Source organism: Asterias rubens, chromosome 4 (genome assembly GCF_902459465.1).
Source record: "Asterias rubens chromosome 4, eAstRub1.3, whole genome shotgun sequence".
In the NCBI taxonomy this organism is placed as follows: Eukaryota; Metazoa; Echinodermata; class Asteroidea; order Forcipulatida; family Asteriidae; genus Asterias; species Asterias rubens.
Genome location: NC_047065.1, coordinates 13678814 through 13703525, shown reverse-complemented (window position 1 = coordinate 13703525; position 24712 = coordinate 13678814). Strand labels below are relative to the sequence as shown.

The window sequence follows — 24712 nt, the reverse complement described above, 5'->3', positions numbered from 1 at the left end:
AAATTCTAAATCACAGGTCTCGAAATCAAATTCGAGGAAAATTACTTCTTTCTCGAAAACTACGTCACTTCAGAGGGAGCCGTTTCTTACAATGTTTTATGCTATCAACCTAGAAACCTATCAAACTAGAAAACATGGTATAATTAAAGGCAGTGGACACTATTGGTAAATACTCAAAATAATTGGTAACAAGTAATGGGGAGAGGTTGTAAAACATTGTGAGAAACGACTCCCTCTGAAGTATCGTAGTTTTCGGGAAATATGTAAATTTCCTCGAATTTGATTTCGAGACCTCATAATTATTTAGAATCTGAAGTCTCGAAATCAAGCATCAGAAAGCACACAACTTCGTTATGACAAGGGTGTTTTTTCTTCCATTATTATCTCGCAACTTCGATGACTGATTGAGCTCAAATTTTCACAGGTTTGTTATTTCATACATATGATGAGATACATCAAATGAGAAGACTAGTCTTCGACAATTACCATTAGTGTCCCCTGTGTTTAATAAATAGAGGAAAGGTAACATACGTTTGGGTTAGTCGAGTCTTTATTCGGCTCTTATCAAAACATATTTCGCAATTTCTGTGAGGCAACAATAAGAAGATAGCCATTTGATTTTTCCCAGCCTTCATGAATCACAAGTGAATTTTCCGTCCATCATCCCGAGGTGACAAGTGAGTAATGTTCTAAATCAAACCAAACAGAACCGATATCGTCAACAGAGTTCTCCGCTGGCCAAATGCTATATAGTTAAATGCACTGTACACCTTTAGTAATTGTCAAAGACCAGTCTTCTCACTTGGTGCATTCCAACATATGCATAAAATAACAAATCTTTGAAAATTTGGACCCAATTGGTCATCGAAGTTGCACGAGAATAATGATAGAAGAAACACCCTTATTGCACAAATGTGTGTGCTTTCAGATGCATAATATAAAAGGCTTCAGACCTGGTGACAGTATTTTATTTTAGTGAGAAATTACCCCTTAAAAAACACGTTGCTTCAGAGCATTGAGCCATTTCTCACAACGGTTTATACAGCTCTCCATAGCTCGTTACCAAGTAAGGTTTTATGCCAACAATTATTTAATATTTTGAGTAATTACCAGTAGTGTACCAGTGCATTACCAGTAGTGTACCAGTGCATTTTAAACACCTGAGGACCAATCAAAAATCGCTCCAAGCGGTCCTGGCTGGTTCAATGGTTGATCCCTATTTTATGTGAAAAATTGACAAGGGCAAAAGCCGAGGGACCAGTGAAATAAAAAGCTAAATGGTCCTGCTGGCTATGTCAATGAAAAAATTAAGGGTAAACCTTGGTCAAATTTCAGGGTTGAGATCCGACGCCAGTTTGAAATTTCCTGAAAATTGTTCAGTGGCCTGTGTCCCCCCCCCCTTCATTCTAGACCACGAACCTCCCAATAAAATGTTACATTTCACAAGGTTTACAGACTATGTCTATCACCAGGGCCCTGTCACAAAAAGTAGCTCAGCACAATAAAATGTTGCTTACCAGAATAAGGTTACCAGCCAAACCACAATGTACAAAAATGTAAAATTTGTGACTGGTATCCTGCCCGTTTCTGCTCAGCAGAAAACTGCCAAGCAATATTTTCTGTTTAAGCACCCGGATATGAAATCGGTCCCTGACTTTTCCCGTTGGTGGCTGCTTTACCTCTTTCAAGAAAACTGTAAGTCTTGAAGAAGAATTTTGAGTACACATTTTTCAGGCCAGGGACAAAAAATAGGCTACCTGAGAAGTCACGTGCCTACAAGTTGTAATAAGTTTGAAATTGTTATTAAAAATAGAAAGTGAAAAAGAAAAATGGAAAACTACATCCCCCGAACGCGAAAAGGTCACGTTTTTCCAATCTAGCTCGGCGGTAAATTAACCTTGGTCCCTTTCGCACCGACGGTTCCGGACTCAACATTTCGTACACGACGAAGTTCGTCCTTCTAAACCAATTTAGGGAGCAGTGGTATTCGTTACTCATGTATAATTCCTGTAAGACGGTATTATTTGCAGAATATGTATAAAGAAAAAGTGAAGGTTTTTTTGTTTTTTTTTTTTTTACATCGTAAACAGATTTGTTTGCTGTTGGAGGGTGAGTCATTTTTTACTTTCAATATCTTGTAGGTTTGGCTGGGAATTCCAGAGAACAGCCACCTTTGCAGCAAAGGAATACCCCTGCTTGTTTGTGTATAGACCCTAGACCAACGATGTAAAATGGATCCAAATAATTCTCTTTTCTTTGGCATTGGTAAAAGACAAAAAGGCAAAGAAAAAATACCGGGATGGGTATTGTGTCGTGAAAAGGTTTGAATAGCAATGTGAAGGTTCACATTATTCAAAAGTTTATTTCCGATCCCAAGAGAAATCATGCGATAAAAAATATATACCATCAAAAAAAAGCAATTTGATGACCCAATCACCGGTGTTTATTTCGATTGTTGATCATGAAATAAACACTCCTCTATTAGTTTTATGAACGCGCACACTATAACAAAACAACTCGCTGAAATTCACTATTAAAAGATGACCACCTTTTCCCTTAGATGTAATTTTATTGAAACTATTGAGGAAACAAAGTAGGTCTACTCCTCCAAACACTTTTACATGGATTATGGACTTATCCAGGGGGAGTTGACCTTGTGTGAATTAGGGACGATCCCTAAAACAGGGGTTATTTATAGTCAACAATAATAAGTTTTTAATAATAAACTAAGCTTAAAGAATTTCTGCAACAAAGGTTTAAAGACACTGATGGACGCTATTGGTAGTTGTCAAAGGCCAGTCTTCTCACTTGGTGTATCTCAACATTAGTAAGCATAAAGTAACAAACCTGTGAAAATTTGAGCTCAATTGGTCGTCGGAGTTGCGAGATAACTATGAACGAAAAAACAACAACACCCTTGTCACACGAAGTTGTGTGCTTTCAGATGCTTGATTTCGAGACCTCAAATTCTAAACTTGAGGTCTCGAAATCAAATTCGTGGAAAATTACTTCTTTCTCGAAAACTACGTCACTTCAGAGGGCGCCGTCACTCACAATGTTTTATACCATCAACCTCTCCCCATTACTCGTTACCAAATAAGGTTTTATGCTGATAATTATTTTGAGTAATTACCAATAATGTCCACTGCCTTTAAGCAATAAAACTTGCATAATTTGTTTTTTTCTTTTTTAAAGTGAGGTCTTCATAAAAATACCGCTTCACTACATCACGTATACCTTCTGGGTTTGCCTTTTCAAATACAGGTTAATAAATAAATAAATATATTAATTTCACTTGGGATATCCAATCACAATCTTTCAAAACCCAGGAGAAGAAGGAACAAAAAACCCTGCATTATAAAAATCTCCCTGCTTTACCTCTGGTTTGTAAGGTCCAACACGTACCTGATGACACGCGTAGCGCTCCGGTGATGTCCCAACATCTCCGCCGTGTTTTCTATCAAAATACCCCCGAGAGAGGTTCGTGAGAAGCTGAAAGGGTATGTCAGTCGGACCCGGGCTGAAAGATGATATAGTAATGCTTTCTTGTCCTCGAATACGATGGAACTTGTTTTTTGGATCAATCGAGCAGCAAATGTCCTGGATATTCTGTATATGAAAAAGGGATATATAAGAGATGTTAAAATTTGCATCGGGGAGAGTGCTAACACACATTGGTGTATGGGTAAAAAAAAATTAATAAAAAGGATATAGTACATGAGGAAAGAGACAATGGTAATCTTGAAATAGACTGCATTTTTTTTTCTGTATGTTTTTTTTTTTGCATTGCTGGGTATCGAGAGTGACGTCATAAACGACGCCATTATGCCTCGTGTATAAGGACTGACCCGTGGGATAACCTGCGATTAAAGCAAGAGAGCAACAACCATCTTGGGAGTTTTGTCTCGTTCAATCAATTACACCAAAAGTGACCCACCTGATAGAAAAAAGTCACTTAAAAGTCTCAAGAATCGCTGTATGTAATAGATGTTGATTTTGAATTGGGGATAGAGAACATTGTTTTTTTCCCTTCTCTTTCACCACGGGACGGCTGACGCCCTAATGGAATAAAGAAGAAATTGCCACCGATCTGTATTAAGTAGTGTATATTCTGTTCTTCAAATAGACATTTAATCGTGTTCTCCATTTTCTTGGCCAACTAAGAAAAAACAATATAATGAGCGTGGCATGGCCAAGCGGTTGAGAGCACTGGTGTGGATTCGAGTCTCAGTCGTGACACAATCATGTGCCCTTGAAGCAAGACGTTTAACCATGATGCTTCTTCCTTCGGATGGGACGTAAAGCCGTTAGTCCGGTGCGTTGTGTAACTCACGCAAAAGAACCCGGTGCACTTATCGAAAAGGGAAGGGGTTCGCCCGGTGTTCCTGGCAGCATATTGCTTCACGCAGCACCTTGTCAACGCCAAAACATGGCGCAAAGATTAGGTCTCATAATTCAAACGTAGTCCCACCCTTGCAGGAAAATACTGTATGTTAAAGCGCCTTGACTTGAGTGTCACTGAGTGACGGATATGCACGCTATAAAACGTATAACCAGTCTATGTGTTTTCCCCAACAGTCCCGAGTGTGGTGTCTGCGGAGCCAAATAGCGAGTTGGACAGTCAGATTGTGAGGGCGCTGTCGGAATCAGTTTGCGGGCGTCAGTTACGTCATCTCCAAGGCAACGAGGGCGTGTCAGAGGTGATTCCCCCGAGACTCAAGGGAGAGTGGATGTCGATGAGGTAGGTGTTTTTTAGTTTACAGTAGACTAACTTCTGTATAGACCCATCATGATAATTTGGTCTTGTTCCTCGACGTATGGCGACGCAGATATCGCTCACTGGTAATATCCCAAGACTCATTTGCAGGCGTTCGACATATCTTGCTGTGCACTAGAGTTATCGATAAGGCAAGCTGCCCATGGGAGCGAGGTTGGGTATATCACTTGTTCCCAGAAGTATTGTAATAATACCATAATGCAGAATATTAAAAAATGCGGTGCAGAGTATATCCCTGGTGTATCAGTCTTGTTCCCTGACGTATTGTAGTTCTACCATAATGCGAAATATTCCACCATTTAGACTCCAGTAAATTCCATCCGGTCGAAAACCAATCTTGGAATACATTTTAGTCAGTTCCATACAGTCGCGAGATGCCATTGCTCATAAAACATACTTAATGGGAAACGCACAGGGGTCAGGTTACCACGTCTCGTCGGGTTATCCTCGAAATTAATCGTTTACACAATCAGTCATCCGCAATGTTCAGTCATCATTAAATGTTGCAGACTCATCACATGAAAAGTCAAATGATCCCATGTGGCATTATGAACATGGACTTGAAGCAGTCGGCTTAGCTTCCCATCTCATTGATTTCTCTGATCTGAAGTGCTGGTAGCGCTAATAAAACACTATTGTCAACAAGCTCGAACGATTTGCATTTGATGAAATTAGTTTTTGTTAATAAAGTTATCAAGCTTGGTAAAATGGAATGGTTTGACATGTATTCTTCTACAACCCTGGGGTTGTGCAAGTGTGTATTGTCAAATTGTTTATACACAATGGTTCAATAACGATGTCGGACTTAATCGTCACCGTCGGACACAATCGTGCGTAACATACGTGTATGCTGGCGTCTTATAGACAAGGGACACGTGTGTACACAAGTGCGTCTAATTGGAGGAAGTTTGAGTGCGCACACCGAGTCGACCCAGGGTTCACCACTGACTAGCAACTTACACTGGCGCAGTTTACTCACTCGAGCGACTCTTTCGGAAGACTAGTCAACCATCGGTATGGTATTCAAAACTGCCATTGCCTTCTGCCATTTTGCTTTCGTTGTCACTGGTTCCCTTTTGCGCTTTAGTAAGCGGGAAACAAAGTTACCGGTACCAGGGAGGAAACCATGATCCTGATGCTGCTTTCAATAATTATTAATGATCGACCACAGTCAACCAAGCTCGGGTTATTCGATTCAAAATTTACCTCAAAACTGATACAGGATTGAAACAGTCAAAACGGTTGCAAAACCCAAAGGTATACTTTGCCTTTAAAGGTAGTGGACACTATTGGTATATACTCAAAATAATTATCAGCATTAAACCTAGCTCACTTGTATTGGTAACGAGTAATGGGGAGAGATTGATGGTATAAAACATTGTGAGTAACGGCGCCCTCTGAATTGACGTAGTTTTCGAGTAAGAAGTAATTTTCTACGAATTTGATTTCGAGACCTCAAGTTTAGAATTTGAGGTTTCGAAATCTAGCATCTGAAAGCACACAACTTCGTGTGACAAGGGTGTTTTTTCTTTCATAATTATCTCGCAACTCCAACGACCAATCGAGCTCAATTTTTCACAGGTCTGTTATTTTATGCATATGTTGAGATACACCGAGTGAGAAGACTGGTCTTTGACAATTACCAATAGTGTCCAGTGTCTTTAAAGCCACGTGATCGTTTATAGCGATCTACGATGGCTTTGAACAAAACACCCTCCCGAATCCCCTAATGGTTGCGTCAAGTACATGAGGCCCCACAACCCCAAGCTCTTCAACGCCCCAGTGCGTGACACACCTGTACGTTTGCCTCAAATTGCGAATGATGCGTAGCCGCTCGTTCAATTGTCACTGACTAAACAAAGGACTCATACCATTTAATAGCAAGCCTCAAGCACCAGACTATTAAAGGGTAGGCTATGTATACGTTTGGTAATGACTCTGAAAATTAATGGCAATTAAAACTAATAACATTTTTACAAAATATCTTATACTATGAAACGCCAACCGCACACCAGCAGGACCACACACCCACGAGAGAATGAAATTAACACACCAGGGTGTACTAATAACACCAATGATGTCATTGTGTCGGCAGAAGCGAGTGTTATTTTTAACACCCTCTAGGCCTATATTGGTATAAATGTTGAATCTTTTTTCGGTATCTTTACAGTTTAGACAACACACGGTGTCAATTGTGGTTTTACCCATTAGTATACACTGTATACTCAGTATTTTCCCGAGCTCTTTGGAAACAAAATCACAAGCATATAACTCGGGTTGGATTTGAACCCACGACCTTTGCAATTCCAGAGCAGTGTCTTACCAATAGACCACCGAGATTGCTCGGTATAGCTATGGCAGTTTGTACTTCCTATTTTAGCAGCGGGTACCGCAGCGATTTATAGATGGAAATTTGCAAATTGCCTTTAACACCCTAGTTTTTCGCAGTGTATACTGATCCTTGGTGACTCTTTTAACGGGTGACTTGAGGCTGAAAACAAGTTGACTATAGAGTGGGATTTGAACCAACGATGTACGTGCCGGCGCTCTTCTAAATGAATAGCTATCTTGCCATAATGTTGGTGGTCTCTTTTAACGTGTAGCACAACAACAAGATGTCTGGCTGTCTACGAATAGGGTTCACTCATCGTCTTGGGTTTCCTCAAGACTAGTTTTCAATCCTTACTTCCCCCAACGCACAAACTATCTTAAGGGGATAACTCGTCAACATTCATTCCACTGGTCAGCCTTCGGGTTGAGGAATGATTACAAGTGATCGGATTACGCTGTGTATTTCTTCTTATGAATAAAATAGAATGCAGAATGGGAGCAAAACCCAGACAGGATCGCTTACCCTGAGTACCTAAGGTAAATAACAATATTTTAGTCACAAACAACAGGTGTATCTGTGGTCGCCGTAGTATTTTAAAGTCTGCTTTGCTATATCGTTCTTAACCATAAAAGCCACAAGTGTTCTCTTCAAAATCTGTAAAACTTTAAAACCATCTTTGTAAATGGAAAATAAACGACTGGTTGAAGCTCGTATAAGGGTCGCGAACAGGGCCGCGAAGTAAACGACTGCCGAAGTTGTTAGCTTTGATGGAGAAAAACAAATTAAAACGATCGAAGAAGACAGGTGTGTGTAACTTGTGAATGTTGAGCTTATTTTACGACAAAAGTTTACCAAGAAATACCAATATGGGGTTTGTTGGGGGAAAACAAGACAGCCAACCAAATACTTCAGTGTTTTGTTTGTTCACAGTGTTTGCATTTATTCAGTATAGGCTGTACACCTGTGAAGGGGGATTGTGACAACGTCACCCATGTGCCAATTTTAACACTCCAGTTTTTGGAGTGTACACAAAGAATAGAGGCTGAGCACTGAGAAATAGTGGGCTGGTAGATTACCAGCGTAAAAATACCTACAATTTATGTTGAATTATGACTGACAGCCTGCTTAGTTCTGCTTGGCAAAACAACTAGTTTTTTGCCGAACGGCTGCACGAAACTGGGCCCAGACGGTTAAATGCCGATTGCTAACGGAATTTGTAAAGTTTCCCGCAATGCATTTTTGAATCTACCAAACTGAAAGTGGGGGATAACTTTCCGTATGGCGCCACCACTTTTTCACTCATTTTTACAAAAAGGGATATATCAATCAGGTAAATTAGATACTATATTATTTTATTTCGAATGAAAAAGTGGTGGCGCCATACGGAAACTTTTCCAAAGTGGGCTATCAGTCGTTGTAATATATTTTAGAAAGTGACGCCACTCTTAATGATAGTATCTTTATATGAGGATGGGGATTCAAACCCTGGCCACAAGGAACTCCCATGTATAATTGTCCACTAAAATCAGTTTCTCTCGTTCGGTTGTGATGTAACTATAGTTGAATATTATATTCTAATACAATACAATACAAATTTATTCTCCCTGCATGGGGAATTCCTTGGCCCAGATTTTTTTTTTACATAATAACACACCGATAAAAAATACCAATGTTAAAAATAGGTTAAACGGTACAATAGAGAAAGAGAAGGCTTAAATAGAAAGTTAAAAAGTGAACCATAGACACTCAAGATAAATGGGCAGATACTGAAACAAGAGGGTATAAGCATGGAGGAATAAATCTAATTTATTCCTCCATGGTATAAGTCACTGTAAAACGTTCCTCAATCTGCTCTTCGTCTACGTTAGCCACCAACTCGTCTATATTTACACTGTCACGGCACTGTTGGAACTCAAGAGACTTGGAGTATAGCATCGAGTGCCCTCGCATTCAAATTCCCTCCCGACGGCCAATCACTTTCAAAAGGTCTCGTCCACCCCTGCCCACAATTGAAAGAAAAGCCCCGTGTTTTCCTTGCTCTTATTGCTGGACTAAAATCCCCCCACCGTAACGACTCAACGAGGAGGGCTCCTAAATGGTCATTGTAGATTGTTTGAGTGGGCATGGGTTCTCGTGGTTGAGGGTGGGCTCATCAGTTGGAATACGTTTCAGAAAATGGCTCTGTTAACTTCGGGGAAAGATTTGAAGTTTTATATTTATTTTGACAGACGTATTGGGGCAACATCACAATGGGATGGGGTCGTGAGTGAGCGAATATCTGGTGCACCGACCCTCTTGTTTACGAGACAATGCGTGACAATATATCAGGAGCGTGCGTGATGGCACGTATGGTTGCCGTTCTGTGCCAGACTACGCAGACACTTGTTATTTGCATACACTTGTTATTTGCATAAAATGACATCAGGCTATGTCATAAGTCTGTATTCTGTTTGAAGAAAAAAAAGGACAGAAGCTTCGAAAATGACTAGAGATGATCACAAAGTACTCATAGTTTGTACGAAAATTGGGGTTACAATTCCAGTTACATTAGTCTTGCTTTCTTGAAAGGGTCGTCGGTTCGAATCCCACACGAGTGATTTGCATGTGAATCTTTCCCCACAGAACTCTGGAAAGTAATGTGTGTATAAAGGCCTTTACGGTGTCATGTCTGTAGGCTTCGTTTTTGAAAGGGCAAGGACACCAAGATATTTTCTCCTTGGTAACGGGCACGAAGAAAATTGTTAATTTCTACTGAAGCATTCCAAGGGCACCAAATGACTATAGGAGGCATCGAGGCAATCGCCTTCGTTGCCTAGACGTGAAGTCTCAGGCGTGCAGTGCGTAACACACATCGGTATATTTGTAGTAAAAACCAAATTTTATTCTTGTCAAGGTGAGAGAGTTTGAAAGATTATTTTCCGGCTCCCGGAGAGACATTCCTCACTCTTAACCCATTTACGCCACCAGAATGTTAATCCCACGGAACAGAGGCAAGGCAATGACCTTAGTTATAGTAGTCCCAGAGATGACGTCATGAGCTGTACCACAGACGCCACGCTCTCACCTGCCACACACAAACGTCGTGCTGCATTTCGTGTTGGTTCTTACTCTAGGGTTAGACTTACCCCGAGTCAAAACAGAATAAACTGGCAAAGATTTGTTAATGCAGTTTAATGGACGCAGAAGGCCAGAACACCACTCTCATGGAACCCTTAATCGGATTCCCCGCCATCAATCCCGACCAATGGCAGCACATGTTGCCCCAAGGCGTTACAAAATTCATGTGCTATAGATACAATATTAGGCCAAATAAAAACAAATACATGTTAAGCGTCCTGCCTTTTGGAGAAAGAAGGAAGGATTTATTTTTTAATGGCTGCTTGACACACTTTTAAAGACAACCGGCTGTTTTTTTAATACAAATTCGTCTGAGAATCCTTGTATGAAAAAAGGGAAAAGGGAAAATTTATTATTTTTTTCATGTTATAAGAAAAAAATATATTAGGAGGCAGCCTCCAAAAAGGAAGCGGGCGGGGACGCTAAACATTTTATGTTTATGGCCTTAAGACACCAAAGCGAGAGCGGGCCGTACTACGAACACCAAGCCGTGGCTGGCTCACGAAACCCCCGGGGAGGCAAATCGAGACAGCGCGGTACCTTTTAGTGGATAATGGCGATTTAGAGCATTACTTTTTATTTCTTTTCCTTCTTCTGTTTTATACACACGTTTCTTCTCGATAATTGTTAAGCCGATGGTGAGGTATGAGACATGGAATGGTGAAGGAATGCGTGAGTAAGACATTGCTAAACTTGGAGACTTACTTGCAGCATGCTTTGGAGGTTTCACACGTGAGAGTTTGGGTGTTGTCAAAGTTGATGCAAGCATATATACAAAGTATTCCGTTCAAGATAGTTTGGCAAACTGTACTTCTGAAATTTTTACTCTGCTTTAAGAAATGATACAGGCATACCAGTAATGCACGGTGCCTTAAATCAGTAAGACACAAAATTAAAGTTATCGCCACTTCTTTAAGATGGGATGGTCACAAATCTGAGCTTGTTATTTTGGATTTTAATAATTCTTCTGTTGTTTCCACCAGTTCATATACATATCTCCCCTATTGACAGATACCACATGCCTGTGCAAAACAGTTTCAAATTCAAAACAATGGATCTATAAAAAGCTCCTTGCTCAAACTAATGTGACCCTCCAAATTATAGAAAGTTATGAAATTATTATGAAAATGTCCTCGTAAATCGTCTGTTGGTTTGTGAGAATTGAAAGCGTTGTACCGCTGGGAGATACCCGCGGGCGATGTTCAAAGACGGCAAACACCGGCCGTAGACTTTCACCACATCACGGGGGCTTGCCTTGAAACGTGTATACCTGACAGTCAACAAATTAGTCTCGACAGTGTTACATTAAAGGCACTGGACACGTTTGGTAAAATTGTCATCAAGACCAGTATTCTCACTTGGTGTGACCCAACATATGCATAAAATAACAAATCTGTGAAAATTTTAACTCAATTGGTCATCGAAGTTGCAAGAGAATAATTAAAGAATAACACCCTTGTTGCACAATGTTGTGCTTTCAGATGTCTAAAAAGGGCTTCAGCTAGGCTTTAAGTGTCTATTAACATTTGAGTGAGAAATTACCTCTTTCAAAAAATGTTACTCCAGAGGGAGCCGTTTCTCACAATGTTTTAAAATATGAACAGCTCTCCATTGCTCATAACCAAGTAAGTTTTCATGCTTACAATTATTTTGAGTAACTTCTTATAGTGTCCAGTGCCTTTAAAAGAAAACAAGTTTTACGCTCAGTTGCAATGTGTGTATCGCCCAGCATGTAAACTTCATGCACACCTCCTCCCCGGGCGTGAATGTATCCTTGTAAAAGGCAATGTCGCCTGCAAGGAGGCCAGACAGAAAAGTGATATTGCACACTATCAATGTTTCGCCACCTTTAGGTGTAGTTCACACCGCAATGGTAAAAGGCAGTGGACACAATTGGTAACTACTCAAAATAATTATTAGCATAAAACCTTACTTGGTAATGAGTAACGGGGAGAGGTTGATAGTATAAAGCATTGTGAGAAACGGCTCCCTCTGAAGTGACGTAGTTTTCGAGAAAGAAGTAATTTTTCGAGACCTCAAGTTTAGAATTTGAGGTCTCGAAATCAAGCATCTGAAAGCACACAACACAACTTCGTGTGCCAATGGTGTTTTTTCTCACATCATTATCTCGCAACTTCGATGACCAATTGAGCTCAAATTTTCACAGGTTTGTTATTTTATGCATATGTTGAGATAAACCAAGTGAGAAGACTTGTCTTTGACAATTACCAATAGTGTCCAGTATCTTTAAAGGCACTGTACACCTTCGGCAATTGTCAAAGACCAGTATTCGCACTTGGTGTATCCCATCATATGCATACAATAATACATCTGTGAAAACGTCGACTTACTTGGTCATCGAAGTTGCAATATAACGATATCAATGTGTTGCCATCTTAAGGTAGTGCATACTCCAATGGGTGCGTTCGTTTAGCTTCCCTGGGTCAACCCCGGTGTGAGGCGTTTTTTTTTCCAGGACGAACGTGGGTATATATCTGCACACGTTTGTCCTGGAAAAAAACACACGCCACACACCGGGGTCTACCCAGGGGAGCTAAACGAACGCACCCATTGGTTAACAGTTTTGCATTTCGCGGTATCACTTTGACATCACGTAACTCGAGTATCAGTTATGGCCAGAATTCAGAATGTAAATCCGCACGTGGATGAAAAGAGCCGCAAAAATCACCATAGATACTGAAAAGAACAAAAGTTTACATCACAGGGTGTTGAAATAACACTTATTGTTTTACGAAAACAGTTACTTTTATGTTATTTAATACCCGGTGGTGTTTTAATTTAAATTTAAATCGCTCTTCGGTTTCTATATATGAGTCTATGTGTGATAACACCTTAGTTTGCTCAGTGTACGTTTAGAAACAGACGTGTCAATGAATTTAGTGAAAACTTAATTACTGATATCTAAGATAAGAATCTGCATATAGGTTTATGAATTATGACCATCGCAGATAATGAACACAGAATGTCCACTCACAGTCCATTGTGCGGACCAAAATTAAAATTTCATTGGGATTTTGTACGCGCTTATAATAAGTCTTTAGGCACTAAGCCTTTTCTCGTACAACGACCTTTCAAGGGCGGTCCAGTGGGATCAGGTGTACCGTCTGAGACCTCATTTAACCCCGGTGGTCAAGCTTAGCCGTGCTGGCCCGAGCTACAACAATTCCCGGGGAATTGAATCCCGGCCCAATTTCATATGGAAAGAACAACATTCTTCGTCCGGGATAAATATTTGCTCAGCGGTTTAGGATCGATCCGTGACGATATTTTTTTATCCGAGTTTTGCGGGTGCATTGGTTTTCTGAATTGTATTTTGTGGGTTTTCGGAAGGTTTTGATAGCGTCAGCATGCGAGTGTCAATTCGGACGTGCTTGTTTTATAAAAAGATACATTTGCTTACAAAGAAGCATAGCAAGAAGAAAATAATATTGCCTATGACGTACAATATACGGTTGGAGTTCACGTGTGATCTTACGAAACTTTTGCAACTGTACTGTAGAACGGACAAGGTTTGAAAACACAAACTGAACCTTATTATTCCGGACCTGAACTATAGCCGGCAAAGCATCGTCTGGAAACACCTCACCAACTTTCTTTTTATAGAAGACAGTGAAGAGTTTTAAGTTTTAGACTTGGGAGGGAACCCCCTATCAATGGAAAACCCACGCAGTCTGGTAGGGACTGGAAAACGCAATACACCTCGAACCGGGGTCCACTAATAAACGCAATACACCTCGAACCGGGGTCCACTAATAAAGGCAATACACCTCGAACCGGGGTCCACTAATAAAGGCAGGGAATAACCTGAGCCGACCTGACTGCCCATTTTATTTAAACAGGCAATATTTGTGTCAACAAACTTTGGGTTTTCCCGTCAGGTTGTTTTTAAGAACATCATTGCAGCTCTATCAAGAACATTATTATTGTAAGGCCTACGGTTCATGTTCACGTGTGATGTTAAGATTTGTTTAGAAACTGCTAGGACGGACACAAGGTTTGAAAACTCGTGGACAATAGCTGTCTTTAGGTCAACAAACTTTGAGTTTTATCGTCAGCTTTTTTGAAGTAGAACAGAATAAAAAAATATCATCGCAGTTTCGTGCAAGATGACAGCATATTTCGACAATGACGGTTATGTGTCATCATGTTGTACGTCGTATCACTTTGATCCTCTGTACTAATTTGGGGTTTGGGTTCACATGAACATCGACCCTAAACCAGACAAACGATGACGAAGCACACAACATAGCCAAAAAAAGCCATCCAATACAAGGCTCTCCCCAACAACCCAGCAACAAAGACGCGTCTCCTTCTCGCGCTGACAGGCAATGCACGACGAGAGTCCATAACACGAGAGGAAAAGTGCAGAATATTGGGGTTAATGGCGTCGCAATGTTTGCCCAAAACATCGGATTACAGGCGTGACTGAGGGCACGAAAAGAGATGGAGCTCCACTAGGGGATTGGGTCATTTAATCGCTCTCGAAAAAAAAAGGGGGAAAAAATGGAAGAGCAATCCAGCAATATCATTTCACAGACGAGCAGAGAGCTGAAGTGTGTCTCTGGAGAACTTTTAAGTGGATATACCAACAGGAGCAAAGGACACATTACTCTCGCTGTACCTACCCAGTGAAATTTATTGGACAATTTTTATGATTTTGAGGGGAGGGAGGAAGGGGTTTGGAGATGTGCTGGCATATTTTGAAGTGCTGCTGGTGAAGCTCTTTTGTCTCCGTATTTGTCATTCTCTTGACTGCGAGTAACACCATAGAAAAGAAGCATACTGAAGTATACATACTCACTGTTGAAAAGTACGTCACCAAACGCCATTGCATTGCTGAAGATCGAGCATGTTTTTTTATAGGAGTAAATTGTTTTGATATGAATGTTATCCAATATCATATAAAAAAATAAAAATAAATAGGCTACGTGGAATACCACTGTGAAGGGGGGGGGGGGGTTCTGAAACTTGCCCAAGTGCAGAGGCATTGCTTTGTCCTTGGAAAGTAGAGAACGGTGGCCATTCACTATTATGCTTAAAATGCGGTGCCTAAAATGTGGTGCTCGGTGCACGAGCTTTCCCCTTGCCCCCTCACATTTCCCCCCTTAACCCCACCCGGTCCCCACACACACCTTTGCCCCAACTGCGCCACACTATAAGTCGTGCATGTGTGCCTTTCTTTGTTAAGATGATCTTCCCAACAAGGGAACTCGGCAAAACTTCCACAGGGGAATGGATATAAACACCATGGCAACAGCCAATCTCTCTCATAAAAACATTGGTTTAACGTCCGTGCTTATGAGTTGCTCAAATCAATAAACAGATATTCGTGATTGTGAACTATAGAGGACAAGACATTATTCTTTAACCACTGTTAAAAAGACAGATGTTAGCTTTGCTGGATTTGAACCCACAACCTGGTGATCATCGCAAGTCCTGCATCTTGCCCATTGTGACACTGCCAAGACAAATAGACATGTAGATGACTAATATCAAGAAAAAAAGATTTTGATTGGCAACCCCGGTAAGCAAAATTGCTGTGTGCCTAGCTGATTGTGAGGGAATAAACGGCTCAATGACTTTTGGCCCTATTAGCCAGCACACATTGGCAGTAACATTTTAATTCTTCAGACAAGTTATGGAGTCTCAAAGTACATAATAACCACAGTCATTCCCATTCCCCATATCCTATTCGCATAAACACAAACTGCACATCATCTGATCAAGCTGCCAGATCATATATCAGTTGGCCCAATACAATTATGTGGATACTTCAGTTATCGAAAACAGAGACCACTGTACGTTGTTTAGCAAGCTGGCCATCCATTTTTAGAAAACAGCATAATACGGGAAGAAGGGGGGGGGGGTGTCTCGGTTATAAGTAAATCACTACGTGCTCGAATGAATTGCATTTTGTAGCGAGAGCGTGGTGCAAGTGCAACCGAGAGAAACGATCCAACATGATGAAGAGCCGAATGTAAACACCACCCCGTCACAGCTGTATGGACACGATCGGCAACTGAACGGTCTGAAAACCGAGGACTCTATATCAAACTTGAGAGCGTTCGTTTGCTTGACCTAGTAAAATTCCAACGTCTATAGTGTAGCTCTTTTGTGGCTGGGAAGACTGGACGAGATGCACTATAGAAGAGCTTCGTGATAGCGTTAAATCGTCTGATGGGCACAACTTTTATAGAGCTGGCTTAAAACCATTGGACCCTTTCGGTAAACAGTATTGTCCAAGGCCAACACTTCGTGTATCACAACTTGTATATAAAATATCAAACCTGTGAAAATTTAGGCTCAATCGGTCATCGGAGTCGGGAGAAAATAACGGGAAAACACACCCTTGTTTCCCCACGTTTCGCTGTGTCATGACATGTGTTTAAAATAAATCCGTAATTCTCGCTACCGAATTTTAATATTGTTTTAGTGTTTTCTCAAAAAGCAAAGCATTTCATGGAATAATATTTCAAGATAAGTCTTTCACCATTACCTTCTGTAAACCCTGTGAATTATTTGTAAATCTGTGAACTTTAAATTTTTTGTCTGTACCGAAAGTGTATAATGGCTAAGCCAAGGTGGTAAACACATTACATTGTGCTTAGTATAGAATGAGGTTACCAGCCAAAATACCATTTTGCATGCAGTATATAAGTGACTGGTCTCCTTCTTATTTTTGTTTAGCAGAAATTTGTGTACCTATTGACAATGAAATTGAGCTATGAGAATAAACTTACCGCAGTGTTTACCATCGTTTGCATAGACTTGCCACCGTTACGCTGTATATTGCCGAACCTGCAGTGTGTATAAGAAAAACATCAGGAAATAATTTAGTTTTATGTATGGAGCCAATTTTAAACTAAAAAGCAACCCCAAAACTAACAACAACGAGCAAGCAAACAAAAACACAAAGCAGATGTAAAGTTTGATTAATTTAATATGGGTGATCAGCGAGAACATAATCTGACTATAGGCCCTTGGATTTTTTACCAACAAAGAATAAGTTTTTCTTCATGTAGCTATTATGAAAACGTGGAGTTATTGTGAGCAGACCTGCCTCGCACAGTAAGGTCACAACTCCCACCCCTTACACGGAGGTATCTGTTCATATCTTAATCAAGTCACCTGACTTTTTTTTATCTCCCAACACTAATGGCCTAGATACTACTTGCAGAAGCCACTTGAGAGTGGTTCCAAGCCCCGCAACCCTCTCCTTCCCATCTGCTATCAAAATACCACACAGACACCTTGAAATATCAAATGGCTATTTATAGTGTCACAGGTTAAACCTTTATTTATTAACAAGAGCCTGCGATAGGTTCGTTGTTTAAGGCAGTGGACCCTATTGGTAATTATTCAAAATAGTTATTAGTGCAAAACCTTTACTTGGTAACGAGTTATGGGGAGAGGTAGAAACGGCTCCCTCTGAAATAATTTTCCACGAATTTGAAATCTAATGTTGAGGTCTCGAAATCAAGCATCTGAATCACACAACTTCGTGTGACAAGGGTGTTTTTTCTTTCGTTAGTATCTCGCAACTTCGACAAAAAATTGAGCTCAAATTTTCACAGGTCCGTTATTTTATGCATATTATGTTGAGATACGCCAAGCGAAAAGAGATGGTCTTTGACAATTACCAATAGTGTCGTGCCTTAAACAATGGAAAGCTTGCTCTTTTTGAGAAAACACAAGGGCGGTCAGCAAGTTGTTTGACAGGTTCCCCCCTAACGCGCTCATTCTGAACATATTCTGGATTGTTTATGCCCATACAACTGGCTGAGAAAGTACAGAATATTCTCTGTTTTCTGCTCATTCGGTGCATACTCTGTTTTGCAAGTTATAGATGTTACCTTGTGACGGCTACATAACAACTCTTTTTGGGTGGTTTCTTAATGATATTATTCATAGAGATGTTCTAAATACATTTCTCTGACTGAGTGGTCCACTCGCTTTGTTTGTGTATACAGGTTGTTTTGCACGTGTTCATTTACCTTGTACAAACCACAATTTACCGGTTCCAATTATCCCCAATGATCTCAAGTATACGGTAGCCATTTTATTTTTCCCTTATGGTTACGCATATCAAATCAGTATGGCCCTTTTCGAATCCACGGTTTCGGCTTTGGATTCGGCTTCAGGATCCGTTCTCTCGTCTGAAGCCCTGACTAAGCACGTACGCAAAGCAGGCGCAGTTGTCAAAACAACCGCGGGGCCAAGCTAGCCTAAGACGAATCTGGAGCCGAAACCGCGGTTTCGAAAATGGCCTAGACACGAAAGGTTGTGTCCATCTTCATTTTGAGTATATGACCTGCATGCCGTCGGTTGTGTTTACAGTTGAAATGAATTGTCTACAGTGGTCTACACTACGAAAAATCTTGGCTACGGAGTCATTATTTGGAGACCTATATCAAATTCAAGTCATTATTGACTCGTGCATAAACTTTTTTTTTTTTTTTTTTTTTTTTTTTTACATGGGTCAACCGTTGATCTTTACTTAAGCAGATTCTGATGTTGAGTCGAAAGATCGTGGCAATGGGAGGAAAGTGTATCTTGACTTTCGACTCGTGCTTATCCGAAGGCAAACCGTTTGAACGGCTGAAAGGAAAATGGCGACTATGGCGCCATTTGTATTTGCTTTTCAAAATAGAATTAACTCCACGTGGGCGCTCTAACCAGCCAGGGGATTGTCTTAAAACTGTCCCAAAACACCCAGTCGTTGGTGTAAAATCAATACAGGTTCGATCTAGGTTCAAATGTCTAAACAGTATACAACGGTGATGTTTGAAGCTTTGCACAGTGTATTGTTAGGTCATTAATTTTCGGGTTTTCCGTTTCTTGTCGGTTAGCGCCGATATGCAATGGAAATCGTTCAATACAAAAAAACATCGGCCGTTGAGCAGCGCTATGAAGTTGAGTCCAGAAGGCATTGACGATATTAACCAATTGAAACCAAAACCGAATCTGCTGGGGTGGTCCCTTGTGATACTAAGCACTGCTACTGTTATCATGTACACAGGAGATCAAACAAAGATGGCACAGATGTCATTCAACGCTTCAAGAGATGCTGGGATTTTTCTATTATGAGGGTGGTGTTACAAATAATCACAAGCCTCTAGTGCCGAGAGAAAATCCCTCCTCCGTGAATAAAGAATTCATTCTATCGAATAGAACTACCACTGTTTGTTCCACACTTGTCATTATACGCTCAGCTTTCTAAATACCCGGCAAGACGGTTTAGTATATCGGGATATGTTTATCAAGTCACGTATGTTATTTAGAAATCTCATGTGCTGGTCGGCCAAAAAGAAAAGAAATAAAAAAACACAGCTGAGACCTTCCCTGTTTCCGTTTGAACGGGTGAAGGAAATAACCATGGGAGGCTTGGATCGAAGGCAGCGGATCAGACGGCGCGTAAGAGCAAATATAAATCCCACATCCTCAGAAGAAGAAAAAATGTCTTTGAAAACCTTGATACTTTTTCACTTGCATACAAAATGGCCTCGACGCAAGGGGTCTCTACAAAAACAGGCACCTTGTGTGTTGGAAGTATACACCTGTGATCAAAAGACTGGTCCACACAGTGTAGGGAATTGAAACACTGTGTGGACGTACAGCACATGTCCACATAGTGGATTTTTTCACTAGTGTACAAAATAGCCTCGAGGCAAGGGGTATCGACAATATTAACAGGTGGACCTTGTGCTTTACATACAAAGTGTGGACCTGATAAACCATTGCAAAGAGATCCACACAGTGTAGGAACTTGAAAGACTATGTGGACTTACAGCACATGTCCACACAGTGTTTTCCCACTAGTGTACAAAATAGCCTCGACGCAAGGGGTATCGACAAAATGAACAGGTGGACCTCAGAAAGAAAAGAGATCCACACAGTGTAGGAACTTTAAACACTTTGGGACTTACGACACAATATGTCCGCACAGTATTTTTATTTTTTTTGCAATGTTGACGAACATTGTTCACCCAAATCTGACCGAGTTAGTCCGCCATTTGATTTTTTGTACGGTTTCATCAACATCTATATACATCAACATTAGAAATCAAACATTACTATGTAAAAAAACCTACAGCACCCCTCTGATTTCTTCAAGAATCCCATTTCAAGCTGTCGTAAAAAAAGTGATGTAGATCATTTCTGAAGACTCGAGCCGCTCGTAACTCCTCTATAATCGAGCCGAGAGATCCCCGGCCCTCCTCTCCTCGCCAGTGCTGCGCTTGAGTGGTGATTTTTGATGAGATGTAGCGGTTTCGCAGTTGACATGTAGTGCACTTGTACGACACACAAGGCGATCAATATTTCATTACTGTTACACCGTGCCCACGCCTGAGCGCACACGGTCCATCTTCGAGAAGGAAGACAGAACTGTGTCTTAAAGATGTGATATACTGAATTAACGAGCTCGCGCGTGAGCAGAAAAAAACTGGAGCAGCTTGAAGTGTAGGGATGTCATACCCTAATGAAAACATGGAAAACAGTGACAGCAAAACAAAGATAGCGGTCAAAAGCAAATAAAATGTTAAGAACTGTGTCTTAAAAGATGTGATAATCCGAATTACATTACGCAGCTCGCACGATTTTTGTTTGTTCAAATGGAACAGCCTATAACTGTTGGGATGTCATACCTACTAAAAACATGGATGGGAAATACTGACAGCAAAAAACAGAGAGTGGTCAAAAGAAAATAAATTTTGAGCACTTTGTTATGTTATCGATATATAAATATGGTGCGGAATGATTTACCGAATTACGCAACTTGCGTGTATAACTGGAGCAACCGGAGCTGTAGGGAGGTTACACTCTAATAAAAACATGAATGCAACGATAACAAAAAAGAGTGGTCAATAGCTTTAAAAAATCTAAGAACTATGTCTAAAAGGCAGTGGAAACTATTGGTTATTGTCAAAGACTAGCCTTCACAGTTGGTGTATCTCAACATAATGCATAAAATAACAAACCTGTGAAAATCGGTCGTCGAAGTTGCGAGATATTAATGAAAGAAAAAAACACCCTTGTCGCACCATGGTTCCACGAAGTTGTGTGCTTTCAGATGCTTGATTTCGAGACCTCAAATTCTAAATCTGAGGTCTCGAAATCAAATTCGTGGAAAATTACTTCTTTCTCGACAACTACTTCACTTCAGGGGGAGCCGTTTCTCACAATGTTTTATACCATCAACTTCTCATATTACTCGTCACCAAGAAAGGTTTTATGCTGATACTTATTTTGAGTAATAACCAATAGTGTCCACTGCCTTTAATGAAATGATATACTGAATTACGCAGCTCGCGTGTATAACAAAAACTGGAGCAGCCGGAACTGTAGGGATGTCACACCTTGATAAAACATGGAAAACACTGGCAACAAAAAATAGCGAGTGGTCAAGAGCAAATATATTTCATAAGGCGTGTAAACCTTCCCACGCACGGAAAATATTCAACTTTAATTTAACAGCGACATTAAACATTTAATATAATCAGCTCCTCTCAACATTTGCACAGAGATAAAACTGTGATTGGAAATTGCAGTTGGGTTCTTTGGCTCCTTTTTTAGATTCTTCTTGTGAAATTCAAAGACATCTCGTCTTATAAATATTTCTTAGAGGGAACGTGTACACATAATTTGTTTCATTGGACCGTTTGACTGTTATGATCCTATTCAATTGTGGATAATGTTCAATAAAACTAGCATGTGAAAATTTCATTTCAAAAGTAGGTATTGTCTTTGAGATATCGTCGCAAATCTAGAGCGAATTTTGTATATCAATGCAGGAAGATACTGGAATACACAATCTGAGAGACGTATCTGGCAGTAACGTTTCTCAGATTCATTCTTTAGGGATTCAAATAATTTATTACAACATTCCAAGTGAAGCGATTCTCAAGGTGTTTAAAGCCATTGGACACTTTCGGTAAACAGTATTGTCCAAGGCCCACACTTCGTGTATCACAACTTCTATATAAAATAACAAACCTGCGAAAATTTAAGCTCAATCGGTCATTGGAGTCGGGAGAAAATAACGGGGAAACCCACCCTTGTTTCCGCACGTTTCGCCGTGTCATGACATGTGTTTACTATAAATCCGTAATTCTCGTTGTCGAGATTTGATTATTGTTTTAATGTTTTCTCAAAAAGTAAAGCATTTCATGGAATAATATTTCAAGAGAAGTATTTTACCATTACCTTCTGTAAACCCTGTAAGTTATTTGTACATCTGTGAACTTTTTTTTTTCTGTTCCGAAAGTGTATAATGGCTTTAATACTACCGAAAGCTGATATACACCTCATAAGTTTTTATTGCCATTAATTTATTTTAAGAGTGAATACCAAACGTCTCACTTCCCTGTTGACGCATTCTCTGTTTTATATTTTCAATAAACAATCTTCTAATAGATAGGTGAAGTATTGGTAAACACAATAACTTGTTTCGTCAGGCAAAAACTGGCTGCTTGCGGGTTAAGCAAGATAGAAGCAATCAAATTTTCAGTTTTAAAGAAGGAAGTAAAATGTACACATTTCCATGATAACATTTTTCCTTCCACATAGTCCTTTAATACAGAAAAGTTGAGTTGTGTGTCTCCTGAGGGCAAACGATTTTCTTCTCACACAGGCAATTCCATCTCGACATGCCATCATACGGATACGGTTCCATAACGAAAGAATGTGTTGATTGAGTAAACTACACAGGAACAAGATTGACCTTTTTTCTCTCCAGACTCATAAGCAGCAAGAGATGCTGTCTGAAGACATCGCTCAGCGTTCGAATTGATGAGACGTACTCAGAACGAGACTACAGTTATATGTTAATAATGAATACTGGTATTTGCAATGTTCAATTGTGAGTGATTATGGTGGTGTGTTTCAAACAAGGGTGGGATGAAAGTACACGAAGTCCATTTGGAACGTTATTACAAAAATTATGCTATAATTTTGACAACCGACAATGTTTGTCTCAATATGATTGATCATAGCCCCCCCCTTTTAGCATTCTTTTTACACAATTGTAAGGAATGACTTTATCCTTGACTTTAAACAAACCCGACGATGCAATCCCTTTAAGGTGCATTATGTCTTGTACAATCTTAGAGTCTATACCCAGAGGGGGTGTTGGCTTAATGCGAGCATTACTTAAGACGTTGAGGGGATTTCTCGGCACGTTTGGAGAAAAATAAAATATCAATATTGAACATTTCATTAGACTGTTTTCATAACTGCGGGAACTCGAATTCGAAGCGCTGATAAAATATGGGATCCTCAGTTTGGACAATGATTTCGAATTTGCAAGGTTGAAAGAGCAATGCACCAGGGCCCAATTTCATAGCGCTGCTAAGCACAAAAATTTGCTTAGCATGACATTTCTTCCTTGATAAAAACAGGAATGCCAACGGAATTTCCAGTCATTACATGTTGCTTCTTACTGGAATTCAGCTGTTGTTTGCTGGTCCTTAAAATCACGTGGAAATTTGGTTGGCATTCCTGTTTTTATCAAGGGAAAAATTTCATGCTAAGCACATTTTTGTGCTCAGCAGCGCTATGAAATTGGGCCCAGATAGGAACAAAAATTATCAAGAATTGATACAGCAAGAAGTTATACACCAATTTAAAGGGGAGGTTTGGTAACCACTCTTAAAATTCACTGCATTAAAAACTTAACAGCTGTTAAAAGACTTACTCGGTCAGAAGTGCAGCTGCTTTCGATAGTATAAAGCAATGTGAGAACCATCGAAGTGATGTGGCTACGATTCTCAGGTTGTGTTTACTGAATAACCGACATATTAAAAATCCACACCACGCTCAATCTTAACTTATTGTATATATCAATATTTAAAGGATTAAACAATTGAACGGTACCAACGCCAAATGTTTACTTTGTCTGTAAGTACGGCTGGCATGTGGTGGATGGGGGGGGGGGGGGACGTGTAAAACCTAAGGATATGACGAAAATGTCGCTTGTTTGAAGAAAACTCCAAGCGGCCCATGCAGCCTATACTTTCTGGGTTTTGTTCTACCGGTGTACGATTTGCGCATTAGAAACGGCTGCCGCATAATGATTTTAAAAAGGCTTGCTTTCGATTCTGGTTCGACGGTCAGCCATCAGAAGCAACCAGATACAGGTCTTGAACGCTCTAAATCCCTCCCGTCAATCGATGGGCTTAAAACCCCCATTTACGATCTCATCAAGACCTCCCGCTAAATGCTCGGTGACAATCACCCTCTTAATTGCTAGATCGGCCAGTACATACTGTTATTGATCTGTGATATCCTACAGCGAGAAGTCAGAGCAGTGGATGTTCGATTTAGATTCCGCCAAAGCAAACGTAATTGTTTTTGCCTTAAATACTTGGAAACATTAAGATGCTCAGTCACAGAACTTGGGAAGCACTGAGTATAGCGGTGCTTAAAGGCACTGGGCACTATAGTGGTAGTTACGCAAATCAATTGTT

The 24712-nt window shown here is 40.2% G+C and overlaps 1 protein-coding gene across 1 annotated transcript in view; it reads left to right on the top strand.

Annotated features, from left to right (window-relative positions):
• The window catches only part of LOC117288952 (protein APCDD1-like), a 67509-nt gene that overhangs the window by 7893 nt on the left and 34904 nt on the right, over positions 1–24712 (top strand). Inside the window, exon 2 of the mRNA XM_033769828.1 lies at positions 4579–4741. Coding sequence (XP_033625719.1) covers positions 4579–4741 — 163 coding nt within the window. The remainder of the gene's footprint in view (positions 1–4578; positions 4742–24712) is intronic.